Raw genomic sequence first — 27,891 nt, 5'->3', positions numbered from 1 at the left:
AGCGACCAATCACAGGTGAGACTGGTTGCAGACAGTCCAATCAGGCGCCGTAACTCTACACAGCGGTAGCGATGAATGGGCGTCAGAGGGGTGGGGTGACTCAGCCGGAAAAGAGCTTTTTTTTTCTACACCTCGTAAACCTGCGACTCTCGAGAAAACGGGTGAGTAAAATTTCTGCTCATGTGTGCGTCAAATGCTTGGAAATTGTGCAACACAATGTGAGAATTGTGATTTTTGAGCGTTTTTGCAGCTGAAGCGACGGATATCGGGTGTTGATCGACATATGTGGGGTGCCTGTCATATTCTGTCAAAAGTGTTTCCAAGAGCAAAACAAACCATATCTGGTATAATTCAAATGGATAACTGTTAACCAATTATTTGTTTCGCTCTTTTTGTCGTGTATTGCTTGGGGAACTGGTGTGCATTCGATTATGAGCAGCTGGTTTTGGATGAAGTTAGCTAGCTTCCATGCTACGGCTAAATTTTCTTTAAAAAACTACAGGAACACCGCTATCGCATTTCCCATGGTCGGGAATTGGGTCAGTCTATTTTCTAAGCAGCGGAGGGGGTGCTGGCGACTGATAAGACTGGTGTATGTTGACGAGTGTCAAGTATCCAGTTTTATTTTGGGATTTAAGTTTTACTCTTATCATTTCCCAACGTTTTGCTGGTGGTGGAAAATAGCTTTGAACAGAGTAACTTGCCCAAATTTGCGTTAGTGTATTACCCCTTTGCCTGACCTGGGCTTGGTTACGTCTAAAACCCAACACATTTTTTTATTCAATGTTTTTGTTTACAGTACCACAAACATATTTCAATAACCCTTTTTTACATAGTAGATTTTTATACATTTTGTCCGTGTTATATATCGAAGTGTCCTAAGGCAAGACACTGAATCCCAAATGCTCCCAATAAGCAGGCGCCTTGCATGGCTGACTCCCTATTGGTGTGTGAGTGTGTGTGTGAATGGGTAGCACATTGTAAAGCGCTTTGGGAGGTCTTCATTGACATGAAAAGCGCTATATGAATGCAGATCGTTTACCATTTACTTACCTCTACCTCTTTTATGGATAAGGCTTTTCTTGAATAGTCTGTAGTTTGCAAAAGTCTTTGATCTGTGCAGCCCTTTGATACTCTTTGTGATTAAGGGCTATACAAATAAACAGCGACTCGATTGATTTATTATTGAACGTTGCAAATACAAAATAAAATGGGCATGGAATAACTAATCAGGTTTAAAAAAATATTTTTGATGAAATTATTTTGCTTTACATAAAATGAGATTTATTTTTCCTGGGCAAGGCTGTCACGACCATTGTTGGGTGTGTTAATTTAAAAAATTATCAGTTACTAGTTAATCTAAAAAAGTAATTCCGTTACCCCCAGATTACTGACACCCAAAACTTGCGCATTACTCTAAAAAGTTAAAAATTACTATCTATACTCACATTGAAGCAGACCCCTAAAAACTGCTTGAAATTAGCCACGAAATTAAAGAAATAGAAAAAGTAATGTGTAAACCAACTTGTGGAAGCGGTGATGCTTTCATATTTCTTAATATCTTAATATCCATTTTGTCTCCGGGCTTCAAACCACTCGAAGATTTCCTCTTCCATTGATGACTACTGCTCGAGACGTTTTCTTTTTACCAGGCATGATGTATTGCGAAAATAATGGAACAAATTAAAAGACCAAAATTCAGCACTCCTCTTCCTCCCCATACGCTGCCTACCATTTGCTTCTATTGAGACATAACCGAATTGCGCATATAAACTGACCCCATGATTTGACTATTTTATTTTACTCTTGTAAATATGGCTTTGATGCGAGTATATAGGGAAAGGAGAATATCATTATGGAAAAATTATTGCACTCTGTGCTTAGGACAGTGCAACTGTAACTATTAAGTTAAATATGCCAACTCCACTTCAACGACATGATCAGTGTTGTGTTGCTGGCAGATTAAGGGTTGGATAATGCATATTAATGCATGTTTGAGTTATTACATTTTATTAATAACGCAGTGCATTAAGAAGTACTTAAGAAGTAAGTAAGAAGGATGCCTCTTGTCTCAATAAACTGGCTAGGAAAGCGAGCTCTGTTGTGGGCAAAGAGCTGGACAGCCTAACAACAGTAGCTGAGAGACGGGCACTGGAAAAGCTGCGGTCAATCATGGACAATTCATAACATCCACTACACAGCATTATCTCCAGACAGAAGAGCAGTTTCAGCGACAGACTGCTATCACTGTCTTGTACTACGGACAGACTGAAGAGATCTTTTCTTCCTCATGCCATGAGGCTCTTTAACTCTACCCGGCAGAGTAAAAGCCCACATTGCATATTACCGAATCTTATTGCAATATGTATTCTGTGTAGCACTATTTAGTTATTCTATATAACACGCTACAGTGGGCATTTGCACGTCACACTGGGTATTTGTATTCTTTTTGTTTTATTACTGTATTGTTCTCAGCGAAGGGACGCTGCTGGAAATGTGAATTTCCCTTCGGGGATGAATAAAGTATCTATCTATTTATCTATCTAGTTGTTACTGAGATAAGTAATTGTCTTCCAGGAATGCTTTTCAAAATAACGTGGTTTTCCCAACACCGCTGATCAGAGGAAAATATTCACAAAGCGAAAATTAACTCTAAAAGAGTCCGAAAATAGACTCACTCGGACATTACTTACTTAGTTTACTTTAGACTTAAAATGGCCACAACAAGCCTTACAGAAAATCAACGAGGCGAGCTAACACAGGATTAATGGAGATGAGCTGAATTCCGTTAAAGATTTTCATTTTTTCTTAGCAAACCCTGCAGTGTTTTCACACTAACTTTGCTTGCATCTACTGCTAAATACTGTATACAGACAGTAATGCAGTTCATACTCATTGAAAACTATCAACAATGAGGTTGGGAGAAGCGATCAGGAAACTGAGAAAATGCAATGTAGGACAAAAACTAACAAAATAAAGCTGGAAACGCACACAATAAAAACATTTTCAGATGTCCATCCATCCATTATCTGCACCGCTTATCCTCAGTAGCGTCGTGGGGGCGCTGGAGCCCATCCCAGCTATCTTCGGGCAGTGGGCAGGGGACACCCTGAACTGGTTGCCAGTCAGTCGTGGGGCACACGGAGACTGACAACTCATTCGCTCATGCACACCTAGGGACAATTTGGACCGGATAACCTGACCTGCATGTTTTTGGAATGTGGGTGGAAACCGGAGTACCCGGAGGGAACCCACGCAAGCACGGGGAGACCATGCAAACTCCACCCAGGAAGGTTTGATATCATGACCTCAGAACTGTGCCGGACACGCGCTTACCACTGCGCTGCCGTATTGCCCCATTTTCAGATGTGAGTAAGTAAATCTGAGTATCATTTGGAATGATACCTGGGTTTGCCCCCATCCAACCTGTGTGTGCCATTTGAGCAACCTACTTCTGAAATAACTTATATTTTATGCTGACAATATCTGTGTATTATTTGCCCCCATGTAGGTTTTAGATCATGGGACGGTGTCATAATAGTCTGTAGTTTGGTGACAGGTCTGCTGCAGCTTAAGTGTATTTAATGACAATGCAGCCACGATTGCCATTCCAAATGATACTCAGATTTACTTACTCACATCTGAAGATGGGGCAATACGGGGCGGCAGTAGCGCAGGAGGTAGAGCGCTCGTCTTGGGATCAAGGGATCCCAGTTCGAATCCCGGCTCGCCCGTGTTACATGTTGAAGTGTCCTTGGGTAAGACACTGAACCCCTAATACCCCCAATAAGCAGGTTAGCGCCTTAGATGGCTGCAAGGCCGCTATTGGGAAATGTGGAGCACATTGTAAAGCGCTTTGGGAAGTCATTGACTTGAAAAGCGCTATATAGATCATTAGTTTGCAATAATCTTTGATCTGTGCAGCCTGTTGTGACTCTTTGTTATTAAGGGCTATACAAATAAACATGACTTGACTTGACATGACCTAAATTTGATCCTAATAGTGCTTTCTTCCATTTCAAGTTCTCATTTAGAATAGAATGTTGTGATGTTTGAAGGTCAGTCTTGCTGAAACAGCCAAGTGTGGCTTTGATGACATTTTTAGTATGCTTTATTGTAGGCAAGTTCTTTGCACATCCATCAAGCTTGGACTCTGGGGACAGGTCCGAGCTACCATTAAATGTTGGTATCAGGTGCCATGTAAACAACATAATTCAGCACAATTCCATACTTTTTTAAGTGTCCACAAATAGCGACTTAAGGCCTACTGACAAACCGCTAATTGATTGAATATTAATCAGTGCAAAGTGAGGAAAATGTTGTAGTGGGTATATTTTATCCTTAAAATATAGATACATGGCGACAGCATATTTGTAATTGTTTTTTTGAGAAAACATTGAGATTCATTGCCATCTATTGAGATATAGTGACATATAGTGGATTAGCTCTTTCTTGCTTCAAAAATGAGACCAACCCAATACTTGGTTCAATCTGGTTAGCTGCTCCTCTTGCACTATTTGCACTACTGTAAAATACTATACATAGCCATAATTATTTAGTATATTATTAGTACTCAATACTCCAACTCAATACAACATTTTATTTATATCTGTACATTCAAGGAAACTGTGCGGGTCAGATGTATCGACATTTCGTTCTGTATACACGTGTACTAGAATGACAATAAAGTAGATCTGAATCTGAATATGACCCAATTCTGGCCTGGTACGGGTTGGTTCGGGGGTGAGGTTGTTATTTTCAACATAAATACCCTTTACTGCCGAATCATTTTGTGCAAAAAGACTAAATTATTTAAAACATGTGTGGGGATCTTTTCTGCAAAACAACATGTGACATTGAGTCATGGATAATTCAATTTTTGCCGCGAGTGTTTTTTTAAGTGTCTAACATCTGAACCTAGATCATACATGTTTTTACACATACGTATCAGTACCTAGGGCTGCAACTAACGATTATTTTTAACAATTGATTATCCAATAATTATTTTTTTCAATTAAACGCGGAAACGGATTAAAAAACACATTAATTTATTTTTCTTAATTCAAATACTTAAATTGTGTGGACAAATAAGAAAATAATGCACAAAACAGAATATTCTACAATATTAAACAACAAAAAATCAGTGTTTGTCAAATAACTAACAAAATACATACAAATGTATGCTATACACCTGCAAACATATCGTTGTTTAAGGACATGAGCTTTTGGAACAAGAAATCATTGCAAATGTGAAAACCCAGTGACTGGTATCAACATTAACATCCCAAGTGTCTGTCAAATAACTTAACAGTAAACGAATATACTTATAATTTAATGGTATACACCCGCAAGTGTATAAGATCGTTTTTTTTAAACTAAGAGTGCAAAAAAACCCAACTTTTTCTTGTTTAAAGAGACATGAGCCTATGGAGCAAGAGATACAAGCGAATGTGAAAACCCAGTAACATGATTTTCAACATTAACAGTCAAAAAGTAACCACAATCAACATTTCTCACCAACTCCCTCACTCTTCTTTTTTGAGAACTTTGCATTGCAATGCAAAAATGTGAGCATGTCAATGACGATCCCAGAGACGACAGCTGCTTGCTGTGGCGTGCATAATGTCTCTTTCTCACCATGAATCTTGTCATTGTTTGCTGTTTTCTAACAAGATAAAAATGCATAGTATGAGTACTATTATTGCACATTTTACAAGGGCACAATAATCACTCAGACTTTGCCAGAAAAGTAAAATGTGATGCTTTGTTTAAAATAACACAATTGTATGCAAATTGAACTTTTTAATTATTACAATTAAACACTGCTTAAGCCTACTCCCTTTGAGCACATGTTTATCTATTGTTCGCTGATTTTTTTCCGTGTGTGTGGTGCTAATAATTTGTTGTTCCCTTTTGTTTATTAGTGGTTGCTACTGATTTTTTGTACCGTACCCAAATGATCGGTTCATTTAAACAAAAAAATAAAAAACGCAGATCACCTACACACACGCAGTCACTCACAGGCAGTGTTCCCTCTAAGATGCGCGCGTGCGCAATTGCGCACTGCTCGCACATTATCAGCGCACAAGAAAATCTAGCCAGCGCACAAGGGTCCTAAACGGCTCTTCAGGTTGTTTTTGCTTCTTTAATCCCAATATGACCAAATATTATGTAAAATTATCCACAAAATGACTTAAAGGAAGGGGGGAATAGAACAAAAAAGAAAAAAATACCAAAATGAAAAAGTAGTGAAAAGCTGAGGAAAAAAGGAAGAGAAAAAAAGAAGGAAAAAATTAGTAAATAGCCAGAAAAAAACAAAAGAAAGAAATGTAGGAAAAAAGTAAATGGAGAACAAAAAGAAAAAGTAACAGCTTGGAAAAAATAAACACAATGAGATTTTTTTAAAGGAATTAAAAAAAAAAAGTAGAAAAAAAACATGGAAAAAAAGAATGAAATGAAATGATTTGCATTTATATAGCGCTTTTCAAGTCAATGACTTCCCAAAGCGCTTTGCAATGTGCTCCACATTTCCCAATAGCGGCCTTGCAGCCATGTAAGGCGCTAACCTGCTTATTGGGGGTATCAGGGGTTCAGTGTCTTACCCAAGGACACTTCGACATGTAACACGGACGAGCCGGGATTCGAACTGGGATCCCTTGATCCCAAGACGAGCGCTCTACCTCCTGAGCTACTGCCGCCGCATTCAAATGATTTCCAATTATATCAAGTGAATCTTGTTGCCAACATTGTACTTCCACTAAAAAATGTGATTAAGTACAGTTCTGTATCTTACAACCGACTAAATAAGCCCCCAAAAATGTTAATATTATGCGACAAAATATATCAGGAAATAAAAATAAATGGATATCTTGTAAAATAATTGGAAGCACAAACGACGTTTGTAGGCCGTACAACCTTTGCAATAGTACATGAGTCAACTCATTCAAAAGAGAAAAATAATTTTGCATTGCTGGAAACTCAGCAAAATGTAACTTGATGTCAAGTTTTGGACATGTTTGATAATTAATTATCTTGCCACACTTGGATTATGGTGGCTCACTGTTGTTTCAAGCGTTGCTCACCGACTTTCTGTGAACGCTCAGACCCATGGAAAATTAGAGGGAACATTGCTCACAGGCATACGCTAGCACATCAAGCGAGCGACCAGAGATTAACTTTACGTTTCCTTACTTAATCACTCGGACTTTGCCAGAAAATTAAAACTTGATGCTTTATCTTACCATCATTGTGTGAAATTTGAGTGTGTTTTATATAAAGTGCAATGAAACACTGCTAAAGATGATTTAACTGAAATAAAAAGTATCTCACACTTCGAAAAAAAAAAAAAGCAAACGCTAACATCAGCAAGCCACCAGGGACGAAGATTACGTTTCCACACTTAAAAACGCAGATAACAAATAATGTAGTGACTTACCCTTCCACTGAGCTCCCTTCATACACGTCTGTGACTCCATGTTTTGGTTTTGATTGCTGCCTCACTATCATGGTGCCCCCATGCCATATGACTTTTTTTCTCCATGTCCGTCATGTTCCATGAGTTGAATTGACCATAGCCTTTGAAAATAGCGCCTCAGTTCGCACTCCACATTGCTCTGTTATGCGACGTGCTCAGTGATGCATAAATTGCGAGACACAACGAATTGATGAACTAATTCATTTCCAGCGCTTTTAATCATAGATTCTTTTTGATTTGATCAGTTTGTTGTTACAGCCCTACTACTTGGCAATTGGTGAGAGTACAACAGGGCAAACAAACGTGGTGCCTATGGGCACAAAGTAGTCCCCAAAGAATACTGGGTAAGCCGACTGTGGTCAATATGTGATCACTTAATAAGAAATGTGCTATGTCCATACCAACACCAAGATCTACCCCCTCAATTGTGGGAGGTAGTTCAGCCAATACCAAAACACACCAGCATTTTACATGACATTGACCAATAACAGACAAACATCTTAGAGACATAACTGACCCGGTCAAGTCATGTTTATTTGTATAGTCTTTAATCACAAAGGTCTCAAAGGACACAGACTATTATAGCCTACAGACTATTATTACACCATTCCCTGATCTAAAACCTACATGAGGGCAAGGAAAAACTCAAAACCCAGGTCATATTCACAAACACTGCAATTTTTTAATTTCTTAAAGTGAAAACATTGTAAAGGAGCTGTACAGAATTTGGAACTCTGTTACACTCTGCTGCCATCTCTTGGCTTAAAGTTATGATTAAAGCCTTAGTCAGCTCATAAGTGCATTTCTTTGACGCACTCAAATAAACTCTTATCTTTCTTGGATTTTGGGTTGGCATTTGGACACTACTTGAAGCAGACCTCTTATTACTTTCACCATTTTCATGGTACACTTCCTAAAACAAAAATTAAACCTTCGGGGACGAGGATGGCACCAATCTACAGCACTACCCGCAGCCCCCATTCCTCGAGCTAAATGTGTTCCGGCCCCAAAAGCTCAGATGAAAATAAGATAAAAGACGTGTAGTGAAAAATAAAACATTGTGGCTCTTTGAACTCAGTTGGGCATTGTTAACACATGGAGAAAAAAAATGCATCTTACATTTTACAAGGACATCTTAAACGACATGCCTGACCTTTAAGGCAGGGAGGATACATCCCAAATATCTACTGTATATATGCAGGCTTGGGGAGTAACGGATTCCACGTAACTGCGTCACGTCATCAGGATACGAAAAAAATGTAATTGTATTCCGTTAGTCACAGAAAAAAAAGACTGAATCAAATTACAGGTATATCTAATAGAAATAATGATTACTTTGCAGGGTTACAATTTTATTAAAAGTATATGTTGCATACTACTGGGGAGAACATTGAAGTATGGTGTCCGCTGATCTGCCCAAGGTGCCTGTCTACAAAACATGACTATGTGACCAAAAACCTAACAAAAAAGTGTCATGTAATTAAAGTGCAACTAACGAGACAACATACACACTTATAAACAGATGAAAAAACATCTAATTAAAGGATGAAAAAAATCAAATGCTTGGGAGAATGTGCCCTCTTCCACAGCATTTTTTCAAGCATTCATTCATTTCATGCATTCATTCATGTGTCTTACATTAACATGCATAGATGAATTGTCAATTACTGACACCAGAGAGATAACAAGACGTCCTAAAGTGTGTTGGACATTTAGAAAGTGAACACTTGGTGTGTTTAAAACAATATTGGGTTCTTGATGTGCTCTTAAGATACGCTTTGTTTTAGTTCACATTATCAGACACGTGAAAGCAAAACTTAATTTTTGCTTAATACACTACACAATAACGGACCCCACCCTTAAATGCATTAATAGCCTGAAAACGGTGTGTAGACTTTGTACTTTCTTTTTCAAATATACAAGGCAAGGATGCAAAAATGTACTCCCTGTGATTTGAACCTCTTTTCAATCGACGTTTCTCCCGAAACCATATTGGAAACTGTCAGATCGCCTTGAGAGGGTAATGTTAAACTTCTTCAAAATAAACACTATTTTCCAAATTTAAATTTCCCCTTTTATTTATCGATACCTTAACTGCAGAAGAAATACAAGTTTAGATATTTTCCTTTTGTTGTGTATATTATTTAAATTCTAATATTGAAAACTATAATTTCCATACCTGTCGGTTGGAGTGTCCTCCTCGTGCTGGGGTTTTTGGGTTTTCCTTTGCCTTTGTGTAGGTTTTATATCAAGGGATGCTGTAATAGTAGTATGTTGTCTGTGCAGCCCTTTGAGACTTCTTGTGATTGAGGGCTATACAAATAAACATGACTTGACTACTTGGTTGAAATGTGAGTACTTTTTTGTTGAACTATAAGCATCTACCTGATGGTGGTTTCCTCTATTTACTTTGATCATTTGTCTTCAACAAAATTTAGTAATTTTATTTATATTTGCTGTCTTGCTGTCTAGTGTTATGCGTGCACTGCAGGAAAGCGGTCTAGATAGATAGATAGATAGATAGATACTTTATTCATCCTTCTAAATATAATGGTAGCCCGAGCTCTTGTTGGTGATAGGATTAAGTGGAGAGGTGTTGTGAAAGAATATTGGGATGTTTTGACGCGTTCTAAGGGATGGGCAGGGCACCCGTGTGATGCGGCAGGGGTAAACCAGTGAAAGCTGTCGGACCGTGCTGTTGAACAGAAAAGTGTGCCCGCTTTCTTGTGTCTCGTTTCATCTGGAGGGACGAAAGCATGACCAACTTGGGTGCCGAGGTGCTTAACTTGTTTGGGTGTTTGGGCATTAGGGTTGGCCATGGGCCAAAAATTTGTGTGTGTGTTTTTTTGCTACTTTTTCCCTTTTTTTAAACTTTCTTTATTTTTGTATGTGTTTGTCTCGCTGTCGGTCACCCCTCTTGATTGATATGACCAGAGTAGATAGATAGAATTTATATTTAGTTTGTTTTGTCTTTTTAGTATTGGAGTAATCCGAAAGTAATCAGGTTACATCATTACAGTATTTGGACTGTTTTATGAATACTATTTTCCAACAGGTACTTAGTAACTGTACTGGAATACATTTTTAAAGTAATCCTCCAACCCTATATACGTTCAAAGTATTGTTGTGGTTGAGTGAGCCTATTTGATCCCAACTAAACCAACCTAGTAATAACATGATAATAACGTATTACCCACAACGTAATCACACTTAATTCAGATGTGCACTTTATAATGCTGGCCTTTCGCACTCATCTATGTAAAGTAGCTCCTAGACTCTAGACCTAAGATTTATGGCCCGAGCCCGAACCCGAACCCGAGGCAATTTTGGGCCGGGTCGGGCCTGAAATGTCAGTCATACGGTCGGGTCGGGTCGGGTTCGGTCCTGCTTTTTTTTTTTTTTTATTTATTTATTTTTTTTAAATTAATTAATAATTATAAATATATGTTCATTAAAAATATATACTTAAACTATGTATGGATACTAGACCAAGGAATATAGTAAATCAAATAAATATTATTTGTGTACAATTAGTTGTGATTGCGGAAATCATAGCGTACAGTGACGTTGGTGACTTTTCCATCCGCATTAACAAACGCATTTTGTAAAATACGAGCGCGCTTTATTGTTTAAATAAACGCGTTATATAGACTAGAATCTCCCAATTATTATAATTAGCTCGCTTTATTTTGTTTTAAAGCGTATTATATAGAATACGATCGCTTTTGTCGGAAGCGTACATTGACGTTGGTGACATTTTCATCCGCGTTAAAAAACGCAATTTGTAGAATACGATCGCGCTTTATTGTTTAAATAAACGCGTTATATAGACTAGGATCTCCCAATTGTTATAATTAGCTCGCTTTATTGTTTTAATAAGCGTTTTATATAGAATACGATCGCTTTTGTCGGAAGCGTACATTGACGTTGGTGACATTTTCATCCGCGTTAAAAAACGCAATTTGCAGAATAAGATCGCGCTTTATTGTTTAAATAAACGCGTTATATAGACTAGATCTCCCAATTATTATAATTAGCTCGCTTTATTGTTTTAATAAGCGTTTTAAATAGAATACGATCAGGGGGGGGGGAATTTGCATAGGAGTCGGAAAAGGGCACAACACGTCAACACCCGCTTAATGAAAGTGCTGCGCTAAAATCTTAAGGACGTACTACTACTGCTGCTGTGGATTATGGCCCAATGATCAAGTCGTCAAAATGACGGACGCCCTTAAATGTTTTCGCTACCTCAAAAAAAAAAACCGTCAATGACAGATTGTCGCTTAATGTAACATCTGCAGTGCAGACACAGAAATATAAAAGATGTAAATGTTTATACAGTTTGATTTAACTTAGGCCTAGATGTTGTAACAAAAGGCAGAGTTTAATTTGTTATCATAAATCACCCCTCCTTATAAATAAAATATGTAATTTCGGGCCCCCTCGGGCCGGGCCAGCAAATCCAGTTAATTAGTCGGGCTCGGTCCGGGTCGGGTTTAATACCCCTCGGGCCTGCGTCGGGCTCGGGTGCTTTTTTTTGGCCCGATCTTACCTCTACTAGACTCCCAAAAAGTTGGGGTGTGGTTTGAACAATTTTATTGACACTTTTAACAGCAATTAAACACATTCACAATTTCATTATATCATATTCTAGCAATATGAGGTTTGAACAATTTTCATCAACACTTTTAACAGCAATTAAACACATTCACAATTTCATCATATTAACAAGCTTTGAAAAAGTCTTTAAATGCTGCGTATTTTCATTTACATTTGTTTTCTCCTTGGCTGCTGCCAAAATACTGTAATGATGAATATTGAATCGCGCTTTTGAGCGCATGAATTCTCTTTGAGTGGGAGTGACGCAGACTACCCACTAAGCATCGTCGTTGTCACGTGACTCAGTGTGCCAGCTACGTCATCCTGGCAGATTGGCGAAAGAATAAGCAGAACGAAGGGGGGAAGAGAAGGATCCCTTACCCGGTTCTTGCTCTCTTACGCGGTTATTACTCACCGGCTACCGGTAGTTTGCTTTTTTTCCCCTTCGTCCGAGATTGTGCGAACAGAGATTCTGTTCAACGTTTCCAAGACGCAAATGCCCGGTCCCACCCAAGCCCTTTCCCCGAATGGAGAGAATAACAACGAGATCGGCCCAGACGGCTCCAACGTCATTCCGTACAGGAAGAATACAGTACGAGGGGAGCGTGCATACAGGTAGAATGCACTCTGTTTTTAAGTTGAAAAGTAGAACATGTTTTAAGGAGGAAATATGGGGTGTTGTGGCCTGCTCCCCCCTCTTGCTCTTCGTATGCGGCTGTCATGATGGCCTGTTAGCTATGGCAACCGACATTATCCCGACTAAGTACATTTTTGGGGGAGTCCCAAAACGTCATCACGAGTGGGTGACGTTTTACTTGCAAAAATCGGAATAAACTAAAACACCGTAAATGCGTTTGCACGTTTGTTTTGACGTATCCTCCTTCTCCGCAGTGCTCCGCCGGGCAGACGTCTCGCCGGGCCACGGTGCGCTCAAGTCGGCTAAAAAAAGCATGCTAACGCCGCTCGTTTCCATCCGATTTGCCGTGTGTTTAATCCACATTTCATAATAAGCGTGTTCAACGATTAGCGGTTTTCTTCGTTTATTGTGGATGTGAAATGCGAGCAGGCCAAATTGTATAAGATATCAAAGCACACTTTGAAGTTATTGAACGGTTACACTGATGTTAAAGAGTCCGTTTTTAGGTGTCTTAAAGTTGAAAGTAGACCATCCATCCATTACCTGCACCACTTATCCTCAGTAGGGTCGCGGGGGTGCTGGAGCCCATCCCAGCTATCTTCGGCAGTGGGCAGGGGACACCCTGAACTGGTTGCCAGCCAGTCGCAGGGCACACAGAGACAGACAACTCACTCGCCCATTCACACTTAGGGACAATTTAGACCGGCCAATTACCTGAAATGCATGTTTTTGGAATGTGGGACCAAACTGGAGCGCCCGGAGCAAGCACGGAGAGAACATGCAAACTTCACACAGGCGGTTCGATCTCATGACTTCAAATCTGTACCGCACATGCGCTAACCTCTGCCCCACCGTGCTGCCCTTAGAGTAGACCATTGTCTCTATTAAGTATGTGTTAATAATGTCAAGCTGAGTTCAAAGAGCTCTTATGCTTTATTTTCTAATGTGCCTTTCTGCTTTTATCGTTTAGCAGAGCTGTTCGGGGCAGATCACATTAAGTAGTAGCATTGGGGTAGTGCTGCAGAGTGATGTCATGCTCGTCCCCATTTTTTTTTTCAATCTTTTTTCATTTGTTCCCATTTGTTTGTGAGGCATGAAAATAGTCAATGTACGAACGCCTGGTTCAAATACAGTTCAAACGCCATACCAAACCCCAAGAAAGATGAAAATATGAGTTTTTGAGAGCCCCTAAGAAATGCACATACTTGCACGTGCAACATTTGACATAGTCTGCAATGAAAGCACAAGCCAGGAAATTGCAGCCAAGTGTATAAAAGTTTCAAATTCTGTACGGCTCCTTTAATAATAATAATTTCCTTTGTATTGTCATTCTTTGTAAGAACGAAATGTCGATACACCTGACCCGTTGTAGCGAGCCGATGCAGCCGCAGCCAACAGAGGGCGCCGCCATTTTACCAATGTTATAAGTCTTAGCCTCTTAGGTATGACTCGGCCGAGGCGCGAACCAGCGACCTCCCAGTCTCAAAGCGGGCGCCCTACCATCTAGGCTACTGAGCTGGTATTATTACATAAATTCCCTTCTCTCTGCAAAAAAATAGATACCGTATTTTCCGCACTATAAGGCGCACCTAAAAGTCTTGTTTTTTTTCAAAAGCTGACCATGCGCCTTATAACACAGTGCGCCTTATATATGGCTCAATATTAAATTCGCAAGGTCTCGCAACTACGAGAAACAGCCGCCGACTCCATTTTTCGCGCTGTGCATACTGGGAAATATTAAACGATTGGTAGTTGCCGGGGCTCGTGTTGTATTTGTTTACTAAGTGGCAAAATGGCTACCCCATTAAACTGCTTAATTCATATTCAACAAATACAGTATTTGTCTGAATCCAGGGTTATGACTGGTGAAGATGTAAAGCACAATTTACCTTAAACAAACGCAGAATTATTCAGAATGTCACGTTTGAGAGAGAGAGAGAGAGCGAGAGAGAGAGAGAGAGCGAGATTCTCTTTCATACGTGCATTTGTATAAAAAATGGCTCCTGTTAAGAGACACGCGTACAACGCCGAGTTTAAACTCAAAGCGATCAGTCACGCAGCACAACACGGCAATAGAGCGGCAGCGAGAGAGTTAAACTTAAATGAATCGATGGTACGGAAGTGGAGAAAGGATGAAGATAAGCTCCGCCAAGTAAGGAAAACTCAACAAAGTTTCCGTGGCAATAAAGCAAGATGGCCAGAGTTAGAGGAGACACTTGAACAGTGGGTTGTTCAACAAAGAGCGGCAAGCAGAAGTGTCAGTACGATAACTATACGTACGAAGGCAACAGCGCTGGCACAAAAACACCGGACGTGTTGGATGGCCCATTCACTGAGATATGGTCAATTCGAACACAGCAGAAGAAGAATTCGAGGGATTCGTCGATGAGGAGCTTATAGAGTGATCTTTGTTTTTCTTTTGTGTGTTTACATTTTACATTTTACAGTTATTATGTTATTGCTTTGCACTCGTTGTTTTTGCACATTACGAGTGTCACTTTATTGCGATTGCACTAACGTTTCATTTAAAATAACAGTATCAGACGTTTTTTTCTTTGCGTGTTGACTAAATGGACAAAAAATAAAATGATATGTCGATGTTGTTCAAAGATGTGTCACGAAAATGCTTTACCTCAGAGAAAATAATAAAACGGCTGTTTATTTATTTTGGGAGTGAATGGAGTTATGGAAAGCTTGTTTGTTAATAAAGTTTGACCTTTTTGAATATTTTGTTGACATTCCCTTGAGCGTGGCAACATCTAGAGGTTGCATAAAGTAACTACATTCTCTACTGTAGTCAAGTCGTCACATTTATTTACCGTAAATAGCCCTTAATCCCAAAAATGTCTCGAAGGACTGCACAGGATTACAATTACAAAATTGCACAATTACCTGATCTTAAACCAGCATGCACTTATAGCGCCTTATAATGGGGTGCGTCTTATGTATGGCATAAGTTTTAAAATATATCATTCATTGAAGGTGCGCCTTATAACATGGTGCGCCATATAGTGCGGAAAATACGGTACTTTTCAAGAAATAAGTTTTGAATGCTACAGAGCCCTTGAAACAAAGACAAAGGGATCAAAGAGTTTCTTCCACTGGGCCGCAACTACCCTAAACAACGAGCAAGACTGTGACAAACACATCTTGCCAGTTGCATTGATAATCAGTATTTTATGGAAAAATTGGTAATCTTATCTTGGTTATCAATTTATCTTGGAATTTTGATCCCACTCTCTGTTATTAGTTAGTTGTTGAAGCTATGTTTCATTGCACTATTATTGTAATGCATTTACTTCTTAGGCCAGTCTCCAAGCCCCATCTTGTAATTATGTTCGCCTTTTTATCCTGACATTTTTTTAATCGTGTTTTTTTTTTTTTAAGTCTTGGTTAGGTTTTAATCCTGGAGTGCTGTGTCTAATCCCGAATTAAACAATGTTCACTATGTTGTTTCACTATGTTGTCACTGACAATAAAGACAACTCGAATTCTAAATCAAACATAACATTTTTCCCTAATACGGAATTTATTTGATTGCAATTTAACATTTTTAAGTCCATAATTGCTAAATGGCTACTCGAAGGTAGGTGCTGTGGAATGCTCTTCTCCCTGAGATCTGCAACCTCAGTGGAAATGTTTAAATCTTAGCTTAAATCACACTTCTATTCTATAGCACATAAATAACCTATATTTTATGTTGACAATATCAGGAGATGGTGTCATAATAGTCTGTGGTTTGCAATAAGCTGTGGTCTGTGCAGCTCTTTGAGACTCTTTTGTGATTAAGGGCTTTACAAATAAACATGACTTGACTGATAACAAGTATCATCAGCACTAATGCCTTAAAATGTGGGTATCAGCACGAATACCAATACTGCCCAAAAATCTTTACAAGTAACTATTTAGAATTACCATGAGCGTTATAAATGATTAAATTACATTTTCAGACTTTTCTCCATTGTAAAGCCTTAACCTTGTCATATTTTATAAATGCTAAATAGGGTTCCCAACAAACAAAGCAAAAAACAAGGTGAGATTTAAAGTTCACTTGACAAGATTTGTAATTTCCTTGACAAGATTAAAAGTAGTCTTGATAACCAGTGTCTTAACCAAGCTTAACATAAGCGCTTAACTTGGATTGCTCTCATAGTCGAGATGATGACCTTAAATCGTATCACAAAGATTAATCTATTCACAACCACTTAACTATAACAATTTTATATCTGGCGTAAATTGTCCTTTGACTTTTCTTTCATGTAAAAGACTCCAGACAAAGTATTCATGATAAATCCTTTAAATTAATTGGAATATTAGCGAAAGGGAACAATTGTTTGGTGCATGTGACTTTTGGTATATAGATAGACGGATAGATTAATCAGATATTGGAATTCTACTCTTCACAATACTCCATTTAGCATTAGCTTTAAACGTTATTTTAGTATTTTTTAAAGTAAATACTGTAATTTGCTCCATTCAAAATGTTACCCTTGCACTTGAACACATAATCAATCCTAAAAAGAAGGTGAATAAGAGTTGACTTCGGGTTATCTCCGTCAAAACTGATTCTTAATGCTACAAATTGGGTGGAATGAGTGACTGTGAAACCTGACTCTGTGACAGCACCACACTGAATAGGGCATGTGACTTGCTTTAAGTGAAAATTTTACCTCTGTGGTAGGAAAGCCACATTACCATGACCCAACAACCCTAAAATGATGAATTTGTCACAAGACTTGCTATTGAGCTGATCATTTGAGTCAGCTGTATGAGAGGATGAAAAGATTGAAAACTGGCATGACTGTGGCTTTTGAGTTGAAGAATTTCCCTCGTCCTGTCTTGACTTTTCGGCAAGACATATTGGACTGATCTGGGCACATATAGTATACAAGTATTTTTTAACATACATGGATGATGTATATTACATACCTAATCCATCTGAAACAAGATACCCGAAAACTATAAAGATGGTATAACTCACTTAAGACATCGTCTTGCGGCTATCAAACTATGGCCTCCTTACTTCCACTAAAGCAGGGGTGGCGGACAAGTTTGACACAAAAAGCCGAAATGTTTAACTGTGAAGGTCAAAGAGCCACATCATGTACTGACCCACCAGCCTACGCAGATGATTGGCAGTCAGTTATGTGTCCGGAGCAGCATAACAACAACAAATCTGCCAAATTAATTTCAAAATATTATGTATTATTTGTTATAAACTCTGATGGATTTAAAAGCCACAGTATATAGAAAATATGATGAGGCAAAGAGCCGCATGCGGCTCTAGAGCCGCGTGTTCGCCACCCCTGCACTAAAGTCTAGTGAATCAAATATATTTACTCCAAAACACATGGTAATGCCGACAGATAAAAAAGATCTGCCTAAAAGCAAGTCCGCTTTGTTCAACGTTTATTCTCGTAATTTGTTTTGTTCCGAAATTCCCCTTTAAAAATTAACAGACAGGTCAATGACTTCCGGTATATCTTTTCGCCTTTGACATTCCGATTGACACCACTCTCTGCCAATAGGAGGCTTTTTCCTCATGGTCTACAGCCTTCATTAGCTCATAAGGGCTTGTTTGATAAAATGAATATTGCCTCCTGTAGTTCCGACTATCTTCAGCCAGCAGTAACCTAATCGAGTGATGATTGACACATTGGTAAGCCAGTGAAAATCCAAACATAAATTTATGCCAAAATCAGAGCCGAAAGTAACGTGTGCTACGCAATCCAATATTCATTTTTACGCACCATTGCTACGCGCAATTGTGAAATCATTGATATGACTTTTGGAAAAAAAGTCAAACATTTATAACTCTTACACAAAGTCTAAAAAAATGGCCAAGGTAAAATGCACATTTGCAAAGGTTTTACTGTAGTTAACTGCTCATCTCCAAATGCCCACTTTCGGAAATGCCTAAACCTACCATTAGAAAAATGTGAAATACAATGTTTAGTTTTTCATTTTGTGATCAAATTTGACAAGGTACCAGGTAAGGCTTCAAGCTATTGTCTCACCTGTTTTTAGCGAAGATTCCCATGCTACACTCTTTTGGTGGCCTCTGATTGCAAAAAGAAATCGGGCGAGAATAAAAACCTTCCATTTCTGTGTGTTCCAACTTAGGTGACTCAATTTTAGTAGCACTTGCGGTGATTATTTAAGTTTGGGACAGAACTTCAGAGTTTTACCTTTCAAAAGACACCAAAACTGTCGATATTCTCCAAATGGTTCAAGAACAGAATTACATTTACTTTGGTTACGTCTTGGATTTGGAGTTTAGGCTAATCTTACAGGAACGTTAAGGGGTTAATGTTGATGAGGCAGTTGCTTGGTGGTCAAATTTGGAGATATGCAACATCACTGAAAACGTCACTGAAGTTGATATGCTTGTTTTCTGAATGTTAATCGAGGATAAACTTCCTGCAGAAAACCCACAGAAGCATTTGGATGGCAGACCAATTTTTGTCAGCAAAGCTTTTACCTTTTCTAGAGTTTTAATCTTGTTCAGCTTTTATTACCATGAGTAATTTGTATAAAGCCACCCTGCCAACATTGTTTGCGTGGGAATTCCAGATATGATTTATTGGCGCATTTTCTCTATAATCAAAATGTTGGTGTGTGCAAACTGTTGATTGCTGCTTTGCTGATAAATATGGCATAACCTAAATAGTTTATTTCAACAACATGATAATTAACTTCAGATTTAGCCTTTCGTTTTGGCTCTTCTACTACATTTTTTTTTTATAACAAATTGTATACGGGTAAAAGCATGTATTCTTTGTTTTCAAGTTTTGTTGTACTTTACAGCTGGGGGATGGCGGTCAACGTGTATTCTACCTCAATTACCCAGGAGACTATGAGCAGGCATGACATCACGGCCTGGGTTAACGACATTCTCTGCCTGAATTACACCAAAGTGGAGCAGCTCTCCTCAGGTGAGAACCATTCGTCTGCTCTATTTTTTTCTCTAAAAAGGGCCATTACGTTCCAGTTTTCCAGCAACTTTTGAAGTTGTATTTTGCAAACACATGCCTACACGCATGTGTATGATCTTGTTCTGCAGGTGGTTTTGAGCACATAGCCTACATTGCATGTTGGTATGCATTAAATTGCTCCTTAAGGGATTGTAATGAGCAAATAAAACAGGTGGCAGCCTGTCGTTCCCTGCTGTGACCAAGTAGTAATCCAATTCCAAGCCACTTCGCAAACACACATTAAAATGTCAGCTAATTCCTTCATCGTGATGACTTTGTGTGGGTTCCATTAGTTGCTTGTTTGCGAGATTTGTCTGGTTGTTTGGCAGTGTTCCAGTTTCTGTCAGTCATTGCGAGTTAGTCTTTTATGGTGATTATATGCTCGTAAAGTTTGAAGGAACGACCACCTTCATGTGATTATGTTCGAAATTAAGTTTCAAAATTTTGTGCTAGCCGCCAACTATTGACACCTTAGTACGTTTTTTAAGTGTTTTTCCTACAGCATACTGTAGGAGTTCACACTTTTGGCAATAATTTACACTTAATTATACACACTTTCTTTCTTGTATTGTTGGATTTTAGGGCTACATAATTAGGGGGGAAATCCTAATCACGATTTTTAAAACCTGTATTGCAATTTCGATGCGATTTTCGATTTAAAAAGAAAAGTGCATTTCTGTTCTCGTTTTGTTTTGGGGTAGAACTTAAGCGTAGTGACATGCAAACTTAACTCAAGATGACCTCCTCAGGAACTGAGTATACATTCATTTATTCATTCATCATCTGCACCGCTTTTCCTCAATAGGGTCCGGGGACTGAGTATACAACTGCAGCAAATTAACAACTATATCTCTGCACATTAAAACAGACTTGCAGTTGAATAAGTGTATTTTTTTTGTCATTTTACAAAAGTAAATTGGAGGGCTACTCCTTTCCGTGTAAGAAAGCAATTTAGAGAGCTACCCTCTAGTGACAGGTAACTGCAAGGTCTATTTAATAATTTAAATACAAGAGTCACAAATTTAGCGGATTTGTAGCTCTGTTTCATGGGTAAAGGATCTGGCGTTGGGGACTAGCCACGTTTGGCAGTGGTGGCTTAAGAGTTGTTAGCCTCCTCAATCAAATTCCCTGACTCGATAAAAATCCAGGGTGCACCTGCTGATCAGCTTCTCTTTGTCTGTCTCTGTATGCTCCGCAACTGGCTAGCAACCAGTTCAGGGTGTCCCCTGCCCACTTCCTGAAGATAGCTGGGATGGGCTACCAGCCCCGCGTCCCTAGTGAGGATAAGCGGTGCTGAAAATTGATAATTTCTGGAATTATAAACTAAAATAATAAAGACTAGACTAAAATAATAAATACATGTATATATGTAAACGTACAGTATATATGCCATGACTTGTTCAATGATACAAGAAGAAGAATGTTAGAGTCACCTAATCATTTGTCCAAGTTATTGTCTGGGGTGTCTTGGTAAAAGGATTGGAGAGGTAACTATTTTTTGTCTAGGATGCCTCACAGCAGCACTCGTTTAAATTTTTTACATTAAAACTGATTTGAATAATTAAAATTCACATTCATTCAGTATCAAGTTAGAAAAATTTGACCACCCTTTCAATGTTTTCCTATTTTTGTTGTGGCCTTTTCTGACATACTTAGGAGCAGCCTACTGCCAGTTTATGGATCTCCTTTTTCCGGGCTGCATCGGTCTTAAAAAGGTCAAATTTCAAGCCAAACTGGAACATGAGTACATTCACAACTTCAAATTGCTGCAAGCGTCTTTCAAAAGGATGAAAGTGGATAAGGTGAGTTTTGGACATTCTCTCACATGACACTGATTTTCTTGCGCCCTGTGTAAAATAAAACTCTACTTGCCACTGTTAATTCAGATTATTCCAGTGGAGAAACTTGTCAAAGGTAGATTTCAGGACAATCTCGACTTCATCCAGTGGTTCAAAAAGTTTTTTGACGCGAACTATGACGGCAAGGAGTACGACCCATTGGATGCCAGACAGGGCCAAGACGCAATTCCCCCGCCAGACCCCGGCGAGCAGATCTTTAACCTGCCTAAAAAGTCCCCTCATGCTGCTAACTCCCCAACTGCAGGTAAACGCCACAACTGTGGGCTTTACTTCAAAATAATTTATCAGCAATGGGAGACTGACTTGCATTAAAAAAAAATATATATATATATACAAATTATGATATGATTGCTATGATATGATACGTTTTTGAATTTGCAATTGGGTGTAGATATGTTGTGTGACTGCTCAAATCATTTTCAAACAATTACAGGAGCATCGAGGTCAAGCGCCACAACCCCAAAATCGGCGACTCCAACATCCAGACCCTCCTCGGCCAAAAAAATTCCCACAGCATCAACTCCTGCCAAAGGAGAGAAGGAACTGGAGGTGCAGGTCACACAACTTACTGACCAAGTAAGCCTTACATCAAAAGTGATTTTCCATATAAGAAGAAAAAAAAACGAGACATAGGCTATCCCTGGGTCATTTGACCCCTGTGGCTCGCTTGTTCGGTTTTATCACGTCCAATCCCATTTCATGAATTATATTCTAAAAAAAATATATACATTTTTATTTGAAATGTCTATTAGTCCCTGGTTTTACAGACTGTTATTGTTGTTTTTCTGCAAGAAGCTGGAGGATGAAAAGACAAAAAACAAGCAGAAAATGTCAAATGTGTACAGTGATCCCTCGTTTTTTTGCAGGGTTGTGTTCCAAAGAGGACCTGCGATAGTTAAAACTTGCAAAGTAGCACACTTTATTTTTTTTACAATTATTATATCGCCCGGCACGGAGGGGGATGGTGCGATGTTGTCGATTCAGCGGGTGTCAGAGGTGACTGGATGCGCAACCGCAAAAAGTAAACTTTAATGTAGCAAGGGATCACTGTTTTGTGATTTTCCATTTGTTGAATGACTAACAAATAGATGTTATTATCATGAAAGTCTTTTTAATTATTTGAAATGGGCGATAGGAGAAGCGTCCAAGGTTATTAAGGGGGCTGGGTCTTCAATAAATCTTTGGCTGGGACCCCATCTTTTTTGTTTATTTTTTTGAGAAAAAGAAAAAAGTGGGAACATACATACTAATACATATTTATTAAACACTAATATCTAAACCCAGTATATCAGTTCAGGAATTTAAGATCTTAGTGTATGCAAGCATGGGAGGACTTCAGACATTCCCTCAAATGTGTACCAACGATAATTTTGAGTTTGTGGCAAATTCCACAATTGACCACCAATGACCGATAAAATCATTCCACCGAAGCCTGGTTGGCTATCAACTCTACCAATGGCACTCAGGCATGTTTCATTTTGGCACAGTATAAAGACTTAAAAGGCAAGCATAGAGACTTTAAATTCCGAATGAATCACATTACTCATGATTTTGTGTGGATGTGTTTTTGTTGGTAGGTGAACACATTAAAGGTTGAGCTGGAAGGTGTGGAAAAGGAGCGAGACTACTACTTCAGCAAACTGCGAGAAGTAGAGCTCCTGTGTCAAGAACAGGGTGAAAACAATGAATTCGTGGAGCGACTAATGGAAGTCCTATACGCTATGGACGATCAGGTCAGTCAAAGAAATACACTAAACTTTATTTCTGAAGCCTTGTGCTCACTTGACGCCATTTGCGTAGGGAATTTGGCGATCGATGCCAGAGGCTGCAGAACCCCTATGGCACTGTCCTTTGCATGCATAACTGCGTTTTGAATAGTGTGCTGTGAGACTTTGTCTAGTGTGCCACAGGAAATTATACGTTTGCAAATAAGCACGTCATTGATCAGTATCTTTGCTTTTTTTTTTTTTTTTTTATAGCCAACATTCATCCATATCACTACATGGCAGCATAGTCCTATTTTTACTTTTTATGTACTAATTTCCTGCTCATGAGGCAGGACAGGAAATATGTAAAAAACACACATGTTGTTTGATGAAGCTGATTAAGCTTGCGCTTCAAAAAAAAATCTTGCACATCATTTTGATGATTTTCCTCCATTATCCTTCCATCCATTATCTGCACCGCTCATCCCCTGCAGAATTGCGGGGGTGCTGGAGCCTATCCTAGCTATCTTCGGGCAGTGGGCAGGGGACACCCTAAACTGGTTGCCAGCCAGTGGCAGGGCACATAGAGACAGACAACTCAATCGCTTATTCACACCTAGGGACAATTTGGAATGGCAAATTAACCTGACATGCATGTTTTGAGAATTTGAGAGGAAATTGGAGTGCCCAGAGGAAACCCACGCAAGCATGGGGAAAACAGGCTAACTCCACACAGGAAGAATCGATCTCATGACTTCAGAACTGTGCCGCACACACGCTAACCACTGCGCCGCCGTGCCACCAACCATTTTGATGATTTTAATTTACTAAAAAGAAATGTGTTGGAACCCAGTCAAACATTTTTGGGTTCCAATGGCAGATTGTTTGCTCATTTTAATCATCATTTTATAATATCATGAAATAATTTGTGTTACCGCTTGAGCCATGGTGATCACAAAAACGTTATAGGTTCAATTTAGGCAACATGATAATTTAAGCTTTTTTTTTTTTTTTTTTTAAACAATTTTGCCAGTTTTTCAATATTTTAAACAGTGATGTGCTTCGAGATTTTTTTTATTAAAAAAAATTGTGCTTTCGTTTGAAACTGATTGGAAAACCCCTTTAAACTATAGCTTCAGGGCACTTTGGACATCACTATAACAAACCATAATGTTGAGAATGGGGCCAGACTGCAACACATATGTAAAAAGTATTTTTCTGTTGTTGTCATGGTATCGGACCATATTGCATTTGCTTGTCATTGTTCTTTGAGGATAAAAAGAGCTCCAGTGACTGGACAATGACTTTGACAATGCCACAATCACAAACGGAGATATAGTTGCGGCTCTGCAAAATACATGCTTTACACTGGATATTTTTTTATTTTTTTTTTAATGGTACTGGAGAAATTGGAAAAATTGGCTTTAATAGTTCTTAAAAGTGCTTGATTTTGTCCATGGAAGGTGTACGAACCTGCACCCCATGCATGCAGAGACATCCATTGGTCAAATAATACACACTGTCTCATTAGTGATCATAGGGAATCTGGAACACCATTTTTGTTTACAGTGTGCCTGATATTTTATCATCCTTGCACTACTTTTCTATCATTTAAAAAAAATGCTTATTATGTTTACCGAGATTTTACTTCTTCTTTTTAGGATCAAGCCGAAGAGCTGGCTGAGGGAGATGGGCCCAACGTGGACCAGGAAGGGCACGAGGAAGTGCCGGATGCTCAGCAGGAGGAGGAACAGGATGAATACTGACTGAAACAGTCTTTATTTTATTTAATAATATGTGAGAACTCTCCATGTTTTCTTTCTTTTTTGTTGTTCTCAAAGAGACTGAACAAATTGAAGCCGTCATCTGAATAGAAGCACATCACAATGTTTTTTTTTTTAATTTCCTTTTGTTTTTTACAATTTTAAAACAGAATCCCTCCGCTTGCTGTTCAGTGTTTTTTGTGACTTTTTGTGGAGCTCAGACCATCAAGAGGACTTTCAAATGTTTTACTCGATCAAATGCTGAGGTTGTTGCTGTTAGCTTTTCATTTCTTTGGGATTTTTTTGATGTCCGCAAAATTGACAACAGGATCGCAATAAGCAAAAAGCCCGAAAAGGGCTCATAGTAGCTCTTACTTACCTTCCATCCTAGCACGTTTTGTTGCACTGACATTTTGAGTGTATTATATTGGACAATTTGTCCAGTGACTCTCGCCGTATTTATTCTTATTCTTAAGCCTTAGACATGGTAGATACCTAGGTCCTGGTTCCGTGTGAAGACGGCTAGACATCATTAATTGTGAATACAGCACCGTTGTATGACAAATCCAGTTCATTTTTTAAAGCATTTGTTTTGATTGTCAGAAAGCAGGGGGCTTTTGGGCCGTGGATTTCACAATGCATTTAGTTTTCAAACCTCAGTTTGTGATGATTCCTCGCGGTTAGTTTCTGGTGTTACCGGTAGGTCCACTGAGTGTTTTGTTACGCTATATACTCAAGTAAGTATGTTGTTTACCCTTTCTTAATATTGCATTACTAATAGGCAACTGGACGGTTCACCATAACCCGCAAGTCATATATTATTGTGTAAATGAAAAGGAATGTAAAACATATTTGCTGTCAATATAATTAATGAATGGTATATGTACTCCCCCCATCAATGTCCCACTTATAATGCATTCCTTGGAGAGAGAAAACAACTTTTTTTCTTTTTTTTTTGTTTGCATGTTACCATTTTATTTGTGAATAACTTGACCTTTTTACATATTTAATAAGAAAAGCTAATATGTCCCGTGAGCTTCTTTTGTACGGTTAACCTGCTATTTGGAAGTTGTTGAGATACGGATGGATTTGCTGTAATAAAATGTTGGAGTCCATACAGTATTGTCATCTTGGTTATGGTTTAGATTTTCTTAAATGGGGTACAAACTGAAACCTGTTTTTTTTTGTGCAGCAGTTACCACTGCATGTTGATGACATTTTGATTTGAAACTGAAATTGAAAGCACGTTTTCCTGGTTTTGATGTTTACATATTTTATTTACAATATACTGTATATACAAAAACCAAGCATTATCTGTCAGTCGAATTAAATACAATTCAAGACCTCAACTTTTACAAGTTAACCCATTAGTAGACTCAAAGCCCTTGTGTGTTGTAGTTGACCACTGGGTGGCACTGTATTGTCTAATGCAAGCAAAAACCAGTGCCAAGAGCACAGAGTAGCACCAAGATGCTAGACAAACATGGAAGTGAATTCTACGAAGGATTCCACTATGTAAAAGAAATGGAAAATTCTCAACTTTTGATTTTCTCAAAAGATAAATTCAATAAAAACATTTGTATGATGGTTCATGCAATTTTGCTTAGCAAATCAATGAGATTTTTTAACTGAATGAAAGGTTTTTTTGTACCACTAAGAGGCATAAATATTACACACTGTCTCTTTAACGGCACAGCGTGTATATTTAGAATATTACACACTGTCTCTTTAACGGCACAGTGTGTATTATTTAGCACAGCTTAGTTAAACATAGTAACAACAAAGTAATCGCACAAGTTGTTGATTCAGAAATGCATATAGAACTGGGTGCCCATTGCACTAATAACATAAAGTAGCTCTCATCTTGAAAAAAGTTGGATTCCCCTGCCCTACACAATACGGTGACATCTAGTGGTCCAAAATACAGTGTCCCTTCAAAACTTTAGCCCTCGTTTGTAATATTTGACCACGAAATGGCACAGTTGTATAATGTCAACAAAACCCAGTGGCACAGCATTCAAAAACACGACAAACATGGCAGCGACTTAAGTTGGGATTCCATTTATGTAAAAGAAATGCAAATTTCTCTACCGATAATTGTTTTATTGAAAGTAACATTGGTAGCACAATTCATGTGTTTTTGCCTAGTATTCAAAAAAGGATTTGTTTACCAATAGGACGCACTAAATATTACACACTGTCCCTTTAAAAAATAGAACCGCCTGTTTTCTTTTTTTAATGGAACATGGATCTGATTATAAGGTAAGGGCATTTTAATTTATTCATTAATAGGCACATAATTTTCAGATTCCTTCTTGACAGGCACACTTGTTTCGAAATAATGAATGAACTAAGTTAATTATTTAATTATAAAACAGCATTCAATAATGCGACTAAATAAATATATTCGCTTACGAGGATACAATGTATAAGCTTAGATGCAAAGAGATCCAGATAAAAAAAACAACTCGTTTTCTGAACTACAAAACGCACCAAATTATAAGGTGCACCTTCAAAATAGTCTTGTAAAATATTTTTTCAGATATTAGGTTCACTGGACTATAAGGTGCATTTAATACCACTGTGATGGCATAAACAGAAAAAAAATATTTTATAGAACACGAGCTGTCGTTGTGAAATCTTTTTTTCACAACTGAAAAAAGATTAATTCGAAATTAGTTACTATATTGGGAAGCATTTCATTGTAATCATGCATTTCCAATGTTAATTTAGGTTTTTCCTGGTTTATAGGTGCATTGGATTATGAGGTACACCAGCACATTCCTGGCCTCCGGAAATTATGAAATTTAAACACAAAAAAGGCCGTTTCTCACCCAAAGGGCTACATTGGTAAATAAATCGAACGCTTTCCAAATGTA

At 38.4% G+C, this 27,891-nt stretch overlaps 1 protein-coding gene across 2 annotated transcripts; it reads left to right on the top strand.

The window, feature by feature from the left end:
• Positions 1 to 78: 78 nt before the first annotated feature.
• Positions 79 to 26,127, top strand: mapre2 (microtubule-associated protein, RP/EB family, member 2). 2 transcript variants are annotated; one of them, XM_088347461.1, is made up of 7 exons: positions 79 to 161; positions 19,518 to 19,645; positions 21,341 to 21,486; positions 21,571 to 21,787; positions 21,977 to 22,119; positions 23,121 to 23,276; positions 24,911 to 26,127. In XM_088347461.1, the coding sequence occupies exons 2-7, from the start codon at positions 19,525 to 19,527 to the stop codon at positions 25,013 to 25,015; spliced, it is 888 nt and encodes a 295-aa protein (XP_088203587.1). In that variant the 5' UTR covers positions 79 to 161; positions 19,518 to 19,524; the 3' UTR covers positions 25,016 to 26,127. The 2 variants fall into 2 exon arrangements, with proteins under 2 accessions (XP_088203587.1, XP_088203597.1); XM_088347471.1 differs by lacking the exon at positions 79 to 161 and adding an exon at positions 12,388 to 12,688.
• Positions 26,128 to 27,891: the final 1,764 nt, after the last annotated feature.

Source organism: Urocampus carinirostris, chromosome 1 (genome assembly GCF_059441175.1).
Source record: "Urocampus carinirostris isolate Australia breed hairy pipefish chromosome 1, RoL_Ucar_1.0, whole genome shotgun sequence".
NCBI classification, from domain to species: Eukaryota; Metazoa; Chordata; class Actinopteri; order Syngnathiformes; family Syngnathidae; genus Urocampus; species Urocampus carinirostris.
This window is presented reverse-complemented; position numbering and strand designations above follow the sequence as displayed.

Excerpts from the sequence above, each read along its gene's own strand:
- mapre2 (XM_088347471.1), top strand. The coding sequence starts at position 12,570 with ATGCCCGGTCCCACCCAAGCCCTTTCCCCGAATGGAGAGAATAACAAC. Across the intron at positions 21,788-21,976 it reads TGCTAACTCCCCAACTGCAG|GAGCATCGAGGTCAAGCGCC; the intron begins GTAAACGCCACA and ends AAACAATTACAG. Across the intron at positions 22,120-23,120 it reads TCACACAACTTACTGACCAA|GTGAACACATTAAAGGTTGA; the intron begins GTAAGCCTTACA and ends TTTTGTTGGTAG.